We start from the raw sequence: 10,043 nt of genomic DNA on the forward strand, positions 1-10,043 counted from the left end.
GACCATACCTAGTTATTTTTGCCATGTGTGTTTAATTTGTCCGATGGTCTAGGGAGCAGGTCCAGTTGCCACAGTCACCACTGGGCTGTGGTTGTTCTGTCCTCAGTGAGGGACACTTGAAGGCATTTTAGCAGAGGATGAGGGGTAAGGTGGTTTGGACAGGGTCTAATAATTAAAATGCGTGGGGATGGGGGTGGGAAGCAGAACCTGCGGTCACTAGAGGCCCTGATTTAGAAAATGTAAGCAGATGCTCTTGTCCTCAGCGTCTCCCAGTTACACGCCCAGGCGGTCTCTCAGAGAATTATTTAATAGAATTATACACTTTGGGCTCAGATGCTTCCAACCACAAAAGTGGGAGCACATCCATGAGCACCAGTCTTCCCTCCATAGAATCAGTACACATCAGACGTCTTTTTCTTTGGCTCCCATCCTGTGGGTCCAATCAAGCCTGGGCGCATCTGACAGAATCCCGGGGCCGTTTGCCTCTTAGCCTCAGTGTCTCCCTTGTGGCTACAGCTTGAGTTCACTGGGCATCGGCTCCCCTCTCAGGCCAGCCAGCAAGTTGTTAGCTGCCAACAAGGACATGGTGTTTCGGGTTCTATGGGTGGCACTGCCTATGTGGGGCAGGATCACTGGAAAGGAGAGGAAGAAAGGGAAATGAGGAGGGTGATTCAGGAGCCTTAACTCGGGCCCTTTTTTCATGGCTAGGATGTGCCAATAAAAAGATTTGCCTTCCCTCCTCTCACTAAGCACTCTATTTCCCCAGGGCTACCGAAACCCAGACGCAAGGGTGACAAGAATTACATATCCTGAACACAAGAATGTCAGGGCTAGAAGGAGTCTTGGAGCCTGTCTAGACGCAGCCCTTCAAATATCAGATGGTGAAACTAGGTGACGCCCTGGGCTTCTGATCTCCCGAAATAACTAGATGAAAGGCTGGACAGCGCAGCTGCTTCTGGCCCCACTGCAGAACAAGTGAGGTCACTCGTCCCTAAAGCACACCTTTCAAAAGCAGTACCCAGGGCACCGAGCTAAAGGCCCAGGGCTTGGGGGGATGGGAGATTTCCCAGCTCCGGGCAACAGCCTGGCCATCACAGCCAATGTTCCTCTCAGATGGGCACGGGGGCGGGGATGGTAGAGCTTCCAAGGGCTCCAATAATGGGAGCATTCACTATGGGGAAGGCAGCTACGGCCCTTCTCTTTGGTTTTCCCTTCCAGAATGTAAGTAAAGGACAGGGACTGGCCCAGACAACCTGGGGCCCCTTCCACTCAGTTATATATTAGTCTGGAGGCAGAAACCACGTCAGCTAGCTGAACAGAGAGACCGTAATATAAAGAACTGTTAACGGTAACTGAGGAGTCTAAAGAGGAATGCTAAGTAAGTGGTTCTCACAGTGCTCCCCGGCCAAGGGGCAGCAGCAGCGTGCCAGACATTAGGAGCATATTCTCAGGCCTCATCCCTGAGGCAGAAGCATGGGGGGAGGGCACCGTGTGTTTGATCAGTCCCTCCAGGTGACCGATGAACAAAAAAGTTTGAGAACCACTGCACTAAGGTGTCACGGGATGAGATGCCAGACGCATCTACCTCCCCGGGGGCTAGGGGACAGGGAAAAGGGTATGACTTAAAACTTAGCCTGAGAAAGGGCGTTTGGAGCTGCAACTCCCACCCCTACAGCTGTGGCTTGTGTCTCTGGGGGCACAGTGCTTAACCCGAGTGTTGGGAGAACTGCAAGCCGGCTTCACAAGCCGTGGCGGGAAGGAACCGGGGCCGGGTGAAGTGTTGCTGGTAAAGCGCAGTTCTTACCGCAGTTTTTCAGGGTCAGGAGAGGGTGGTTTGTAGGCAGTGGTTCTGGAGTTGTCACGTCCAGTCCAGCAGCTGCAATCTGACCACTGGCCAGGGCCTGGTACAGGTCGTCCTGGTCCACCACTTCTCCCCTGAGAATGACAGTGATGTGGGTGCCCCAAAGCTCCCTCTACCCAGGTCGCCTTTAGGGCAGAACCACCCAGAGAATGAATTTTCCCATCAACCTGGCACTTGGCACTAACTTTCAAAGCAGTAAGCCTTATAGTATACTTATTTATAGTTTGTACAGTAATACAGAGAACCCCAGCCTGCCACTTTCGAGCTGTGTGACCTTGGGCAAGTGTCTCAAATTCTCTGTGCCTCAGGGTCCTCCTCTGTATGATAGGGAGAATACTACCTAACTCCCAGGAGTGCTAGGAGGATCAAAGCTTACTTACACGCACCACTACATGAACGGGACCCAGAGCCTGCATGTGTGTTGGGATCCCGACCACCGGCTGACAAGCACTGCAGCAAGTGTCAGGCACCTGCCCAACTGCAGGCAGAGACCTGAGGATACACCCAACTACATCCATCCAAGTGAGCAGACATCCTTCCCATCAATGAACCATTGGAGTAGAGATCTGGTTTGCTAAAGACTTCACATTGTGCACTCAACGATACTCGTGCAGCAATAACCCAGCGCCCTGAAGTACTGGGTACGTGACGGAAGCAACGACACTGTTGGCATCAGTGCGAGCCCTGTGTTCCTGCATGTTCACTCCACCCCAAAGGCACCCCCTTTGCAGCTAAACGTCAGTAACTACAGGCACCTCTGGGGTGGATGAGCCCTTGGGAGTCCCCTCCCATTGCCCATCTTTGCCTCCAAATTGATTTAAGTGGGTTCAAAGGGCACTAGCTAAGAAGGGGTTGGAGTGGCAGAGAGGGAAGGTCTGCCCCCATAACATGCTCAGTGGCCTAAAGGCACCCTGGGGACATTTTGAGGACCCAAGACAACCTGGGTTTTGGGTCTGTCTGCCCAGGAGCATGAGGGTTCAAGCTGTCATTGACTCACACAGACAGACCCAGGCTCAGCACCATGAAGGTCGGCCTCCAAAGGGCTGTAAAGAACATTAAGGCCACCCCTTTGTGGTTAGAGGTACAGGGTTACCTGGTAACTTGCTGCCACGGTGCCTTCACTTCCTGAGCAAGGCCAAGGGTACTGCTGGGAACCAGACAGGCCAGGCCCTGCTCTGAGCACCTGGGACATGCTCTGGGGCCTTTACTGTATTTCTGAGTTGTCTGGTTGATTGGTTTATCAAGGGCAGTAAGCTCAGCCTGAGTCTCACTGACAGCCCATGGGGAAGAAAAACCTCAGGTCACAGCAACAGGGACAGCCCCTCTCTAGGCTTGCCTGGTGACCCAGGATACCTGCTGATGTTGACAAACACGGCCGTTTTCTTCATCTGCTGGAAGAAGTCCTTGTTGCAGAGCCCCCTGGTTGCAGGTGTTAAGGAGCAGGCCACGACGATGAAATCAGACTCAGCGGCCAGCTGCTGGGTGGACACTGGGGGAGGGCAGGGCTCCATCAGATGCTGTGTCCCAGGTTAGGGACAGCAAGAGGATGGGAACCTTGACCATTCCTCCCTCCGCCCATAATGGAAACTCCCAAGATGCTTCCTGAAGGTCTTGTCTCTACCTGGAGAACTCTAATAACCACACAAAGTCAACAGACACTCGTGGGATCCTGGTGTGTTACATCATTCAGCCAGCCCCCTGCTCTAAAGGTGGGGAAACTGAGGCCAGAGAGGGGCAGGAGCTTATTCAAGGTCACACAATGGGATCTGGACCACTCTGGCTTTCACCACCTTCAAGGCCCAATGTGCCAAGGGGGTGGAGTGGCTGAAATCCAGCCTGCCCTCTGCTCAACACGCTGTGCGCCTGCCAGGGAGCTGGATCCACCCGGACACAAGGCTGGCGGGTAAGCGCTCACCAGTTTATTAAGGCAACTGCGTGAAAGTTCCCAGCAATTCCTTATATGTGTCACCATCCCTGCTGCTCTGTTTGTACATGGACAATGGTGATAAAAGACCCTGCAAGACAGGAGACCTGGAGTCCCTCTGGCATTGAGGGTACTCACTGTGTGGCCTGGGTGAGGCCCTTTGCTCCCTGAATGGGCCTCTGCGTGCAGGGGCAGGGAGGTCAGACAACACCTAAGGCACACCGCAGACACCATGGAGCTCCTGCAGCCTGCCCCAAAGTGCTGCCGTTACAGCAAACATGGAGAACCATCCAGCCCAGCACAGGTGGGGTTCCTGTGGAAATCGAGGTTTTACTTACCAAACTCTGCCTGGAATTCCTCTGCTTCCTGAGGCCTGGGCTGGCGCCCTGTGTAAAGCAATCTCTGGACACCGAATGGTTTCAGACACCGAGCAATGGCCTGGCCTGGAGGCAAGGAGTCAGAGTCAGCGCTTGTTCCCAGTCCCTCAGAGGGCAGGGCAGCACCCAGCAGCTCCAGAGAGCGGGAGCCCCTGGGGGAAGGGTGGGCGTGGGGAGGCCTTTCCCAACATCAACCACTCCTGCCACACTGTACCCAGCCCCCTGCCAGCCCACACTGCCCTCAGGGGTCCATCTGATAGTCCTTCAGGGATCTGAAGGCAGCACCACAACTCCTGTGTGGCTGTGACTGACTTGTGCCGTCCTCACACGGTGCTGGCCATCTTGAGGGCCATCTGCTAGCCTTCCCTGAGCACTGGATCTGGCAGCCCAGCAGAGGTCTGAGCACACGGTCCCCTTCCTCCTTCTGGACCCTCTGCTTCTGGTGGTGCACCCACAGACCCCACCCGACTTTCTGGTGGCGCTGCCCAACTGCCAACTCACCCCGACCCTGACCCTTTGCACACACACTGCTGCCGGGACAGGCTTGGGCAGCTGGATTTTCAGACGCAGAGCACGTCCCAAAGCTGCTGGCTTCTTCCAAGCAGCCCTCTAGTGTGGGAGGCAGGGCTGCTAGCTGGCCGGACAATTTATGCAGCCCTCCCGTCCTCACCCTCACCTCTGCACCAGGCAGGGTGCCAGAGAGCCACCGGCCTATGCCAGGCTTCTCCAGCGCTGGGGGCCACTGGAAGAAAAGTAGCTCTGCCCCGCCTCAGAATCACAGGTAAGCTCTGTCCGCTGGGAATTAAGGCTTTAGGAGTCAGATGCCTTCCAGAACCCAGGCCTGGGGCAGCATGGGCTCTCCCACAGTAAACCCCTCCTAAAAGTCCCGACCCTGCAGCCGTCATCGCTTTCATCTGTCCTGTATGCAGCTATAATCATAAAGAACCCTGGCTCTTACAACTTGCTTCTATCACCTAATGAGTTCTTACGGAACTCCTTATTTTATTTTTTGGCCTGTGTTTTACGATGCTGTGTCTTCTCGCTAGAGGTGTCCCTACTGCACCCAGGTACGGTGACTCTTTCCAAAGGATTGTCAGCATCTGGACACGGGTGCCAGAGACTCAAACCAAGACGTGAGAGCCAGGGTGCCAATCTGGGTAGATGGGAGCCTCACCTATGCGCCCCAGCCCGATGATGCCAACGGTGCTCTGTGTGAGGCCGTAGCCACACATCCACAGGGGCTTCCACGAGGTCCAGCCGCCGCTGCAGGGAGAGAGAGGGACGGGTTAGAGGCTCTGGTCTCAGGCAAAGATGAGGGCCGCTACGCAGACCCCGTGGTGCAAGGGACAGGCCCAGCCCTCCAGTCAAGGATTGAGAGGAGCATGCGTTACCCCTACAGCCACTGGGTGTTGCCGATAAGCAGCGTGACTGACTCTTCCTTTAAACCCACTGGGGACACAGAGTCCGAAGGCTGGAAGGGGCCTTACAGGTTCTCCCCCCATTTTGCAGACGGGAAAACTGAGACAAGAAAGGGCAATCTATGTGAGGTCACACAGCCAGGGAAGAGCAGCAGGTTGCAAACCCAGGATGTAGGATTCCAAAAACAGTATTCTCAGTGCTCCAGGGAAGCCACAGGCCCACCCCTGTTGCCTTGGGTGGACAGGGGAATAGAGCCTGTCTTGAGTCACCTCCAATGAAGGGACCAACTCCCTCGACAGAAGGGTGAGAGTGTCTAGTCAGCCCCATGCAGCCTCTGTCCCTGCCACATCCCCACCTCAAATCCCCTCTCCCAGTACACATTCTCTGAGAGCCTGCATCTGCACACCTCCTGGCCTTTGCTCAAGCCAGTCCCCGCATCTGGAGTACCTTTCCCAACTCTGGATGTACAGACCCACATCTCTGATCTGAAACCCTCAGGCCAGAATTTTTAAATTTTCAGATTTTAGGAAGGTGTTAAGGTACATATGCTATATTCTACCTAACACCCTCAACAGCATCTGGGGTGGCACCCATATCAAGCACATTGGTGTATCTGCAGCGAAATGAAACAACCTTCAGTTTCCAGAGCCTTTTGGATTCCCACATGATGGTGCACACGGCCCTCTAAGGGCTCAGGAGGACGCCCACCGGCTACCACTTCCACGCAGCCTTCCCTGATCCACAGTCCTCCCCCACAATTTCCCTTCACACCCTGTTTATTTCAGCTCTGCTGTGCATTTTAGTATTGTGCCTGAGTCTGTCCCCCCTCATTAGTTGGGGCACAGCCGGGGACAGGATCACCTCTGGTCCAGGGTGACACTGGGTGCTCAAGTACTAGCTGCTGAGCAGAGTCGACTTCCCTGCCAAGTGTTCACTCACTTCTTCACCTCCTCGATGGCCTCAGGCAACCGGCGACAGGTGGTGAGCAGCAGGGAGACAGCGAGTTCGGCCGTGGCATCTGTCAGGACATCTGGGGTGTAGCCCACACGGATCCCACTACGAATCAAAGATTTGGCGGTAACGCTGGCCTCAAGCACCTTCACCAATTTCTACTGCTGGGACATTGCCGTGATACAGCTTTGTTCCCTCTTTGCGCTGCCTGTCAGGAAGCTCAGAGCTGTAAGTGAGCACTCAGGAATGGCCAGCCCTCATTCCCATCTTGATTATCTCCCATTTTGAGAAGGATATAAGATGGAAGATCGGGGTCCAAAGTCTGGAGCCAGTAACTACTTAACTTTTCTGAACTTCCTCATCTAAAGAGGGAAATAATAATACTTGCCTTTTCTACTTGAAGGGGTTGTTGTGGGGGTCAAAAAAAAGAATGAATGTGAAAGGGTGTCACCTGGACATTGTTACCCACTGCTTCTGACTGCTCGGCCTTACCTTAACTGATGTGTGCACACATGAGCAGATTTTATCATCAGCTACCTTATGTTTTCACTGAATGGTCAAAGAATATGAAGAAATAAATACTCAGCTCCTCTTTTTCCCTCTCTGGTAGTCACCCCTCACTCCAGGCCCTGCTTCCAGAGCCCAAGCCGCATTTACCGCTTCTTGATTTCATCCAAAGCCAAGTGGTCGACACCCACGGACATTGTGCTGATGACTTTGAGATTGGCTCCTGTTGGGCAGAAAAAGCATTGTTTGTATCTTTTCTCGTGGGATTCAAGGCCCTCCTACATACTACAGACAGGTCCAGAAAAGGCAGGGCCCTGCTCAAGGTCATAAAGCAAGGCTGAGCAGAGCTGGACGAGGGCCCCAGGCCCTGGCTCTCCTCCACACCATGGTCTTTGCCCTCCTAAGGCCTCCCTCTGGGGACTCACCACCAGGAGAGAGGGGCAAAGTGTGTGCCGTATGGAACTGCACACAACTGCTCCCTCTGGCCCAGGTCTGCAGTGAATGCCCTCAGAGCTCAGAGAGGTCACTGAAGACCTGCTCGGGAACCAGCAGCAGTAGGCTGATATGTCCACCAGGGCCAAGACACCCTTGGAACCCTCCCCGGGCCTGCCCAGTGCACACACCTGCGGCATCCAGGAGCTTCTTGTCTATGCGGTCAGAGAGGAGGCAGAGCAGGCCATGGGCCCCGGCCACGCCCCGTTCCAGGTCCTTGCTGGGGATGGGCTCATCGGAATCCCACTGCTCCACCTCACAGCTGAAGGCAAAGGAAAGACCGCTCAGAAGTGCGGGAGCCCCGCAGGTGTCCCCAGGCCCCCAAAGCCCCTCCAGCCCCCTGCAGACCCCTCTCAGAGTGGGAAACATTGTCTTCTGCTTGCTCTGGCCTCAAGCTGCCTGGGGCTGGCTGAGGCGAGTCAAGGTCAGGCGTGGGTGGCCTCAGAACTGTCCTGAGGGTGAAGGGCTGTCACAGACCACAGCTCTCTGACAAGGACTGAAAGGGGCCTAAAGTGAAAGGAGAAAGTCACGGGGACGGCTCTCAGCTCAACACAAGGAAGCGCTTTCTTACCCCTACAGGAGGCCTCACAGGTAGTGAGCTCCCGGGCCTGGGCTGCCTATTGTTGGGAAGGCCAGTGGGGGGAAGTCAGATGGGGCTTGATTTCCCTGTCCAGTTGCACATCCTCTCCTATGAGTCCATGAAATGAAAAACTCTTGTTCTTGACTTTGTACTTGGACAAGATCAAAGCAGTTCAACATGGAGGAGTTTCAGGGGGCACTTCCATGGTGGCTGGTGGGCACGGGGCATGTTTCCCCATGGTGCTGCCCAACCTCCCAGCCCTTGACATTTAATTCTGTGCAGCCAACACGTACGGAGCATCTACATGCGCAAGACACAGAGCTGCGGGCACTTCCCAGAATTCCCCGCTGCGGCACCTCCACACCTAAGCCCCAGGCACAGGCTTCCTTTCACCCTCCTTTGATGGTGGCACAGCGCTATAGCAGTGTGAGCTGCTGCCACTAGTGCCCTTGTTGTTTTTGCCCTCCCCTCTTCCCCCCTCAATGCTTGGTACATGGCAAGTCCTCAGCAAAGGTTTTATTGCATTGAATGAAATGAACAAATCTCATTTTCCCCTTGCACTGGTCTCTGAGGCTGGGTTCCACCTTCTCCCTGCCTGATATGGGCAGTGCAAACCTGCATAATGCAGGGCTCAGACTGCAGCTGACAGAGCAAAAGTTCACATCCCAGCTGTGCCACACACAGTCATTGGGGAAGGCACTTAACCTGACCCAGTTTTCTCTGTAAAGTGGGAATTACTGTACCGACTTCACAGTACTGAAGGATTAAGAGTTTACGTATATGAAGCACCTGGCAAAGCTGACCTGCAGGGTTCAATTTAAGAAATGCTACCCGAGGCCCCCTGCCAACTGTCCAAAAGGACCAGGTAATCCAGTGACTGCTAAGGTCCCTGACCTGGCCAAGTGACCACAGAGGGTAAAAGATTAACAGCCTGTCCCTTGTGTCATGGGCCGTCTTCCCTCTCCCCAGGGCCATGGCTGGGGAGGGCTCCAGCCCTTTCCCCCACCCACACTGCAAGGGCCAGGGGAGCTGCGGGTCCCAGCGTCACTGCAACGGGCCTGGAGAAAGCTGGGCCCCAGAGAACTTTCTCTAAGCTTCCCCAAACTCCAAGACCGTCCTGGCCAGGCACAGGTTGGAAAGTTCGGCCAAGGCCCAAGCGCAGGATCCCGGATCTGACGCCACGGACCGCGCCGTCCGCCCCACCAAAAATAACTAACTGGGCCTCGGGAGGCCTACCCCGACCCGCCCGGAGACGCTGAGTCAGCCAGCGTACTGGGTGCCCGAGGTCCCGGAGCGGCGCCTGGGGCTCTGCAGCCCCTTCCCGCGACGCCACCCGCAGAACTCGCGCCCGGAGGGCGGGGACTCGGCGCGCGGAGCGGTGCAGGGACGCGGGGCTCTTACTCTGCGGCCCGGGCGAGCGCGGCGCTGCCCTCGGTGGGGATTCTGCGCGTCACAAACACCTTCATAAGTCGCACAGGCCTCATTCACCTTCCAGACGCCGGATACTGAGCCGGACCCCGCGGGCGGAAGCAGTCTGGGAAGGGGGCGTGTCCTCGGGAAGGCCGGGCCCGGAGCAGGAGGGGCGGGGGGGTGGGGGCAGAGTGGGGGCGTGTGGGGTTGCAGCTGTGCAGTGAGCGAGTGGCACTGACGGTGTGTCTGTGTGGGGGTAACTGGGGCTCCGCGTGTACGCCTTGTGCCTGTGTGTGTGTGTGTGTGTGTGTGTGTGATATCAAGCCTTAATGAAACTGAGACTGGTTCTGGGGCTGGTGCCAGGCTCGTATCCTTGGCCTGCTACCTCTGAGTACACACTGCCCCAGAGCATCAGGACCGGCAGGCGTGACTTGGGGGTTGCATTGGGTAAAAGGGCATCCAGGAGAGAGTCCTGTGTGAATGTGTGTGGATGCCTATAAAGGTGCCTACTGCGCTGGGGGA

General features: G+C 55.6%; 1 protein-coding gene across 1 annotated transcript; it reads right to left on the reverse strand.

The window, feature by feature from the left end:
- Positions 1-40: 40 nt before the first annotated feature.
- GRHPR (glyoxylate and hydroxypyruvate reductase) lies at positions 41-9,657 on the reverse strand. The gene is made up of 9 exons (XM_082656012.1): positions 9,513-9,657; positions 7,663-7,793; positions 7,190-7,262; positions 6,521-6,637; positions 5,337-5,425; positions 4,124-4,228; positions 3,215-3,350; positions 1,805-1,935; positions 41-632 (listed from the first exon to the last, which is right to left on the reverse strand). The coding sequence occupies exons 1-9, from the start codon at positions 9,593-9,595 to the stop codon at positions 511-513; spliced, it is 987 nt and encodes a 328-aa protein (XP_082512138.1). The 5' UTR covers positions 9,596-9,657; the 3' UTR covers positions 41-510.
- Positions 9,658-10,043: the final 386 nt, after the last annotated feature.

This window comes from Grampus griseus, assembly GCF_964374135.1.
Source record: "Grampus griseus genome assembly, chromosome: 6".
Taxonomy (NCBI): Eukaryota; Metazoa; Chordata; class Mammalia; order Artiodactyla; family Delphinidae; genus Grampus; species Grampus griseus.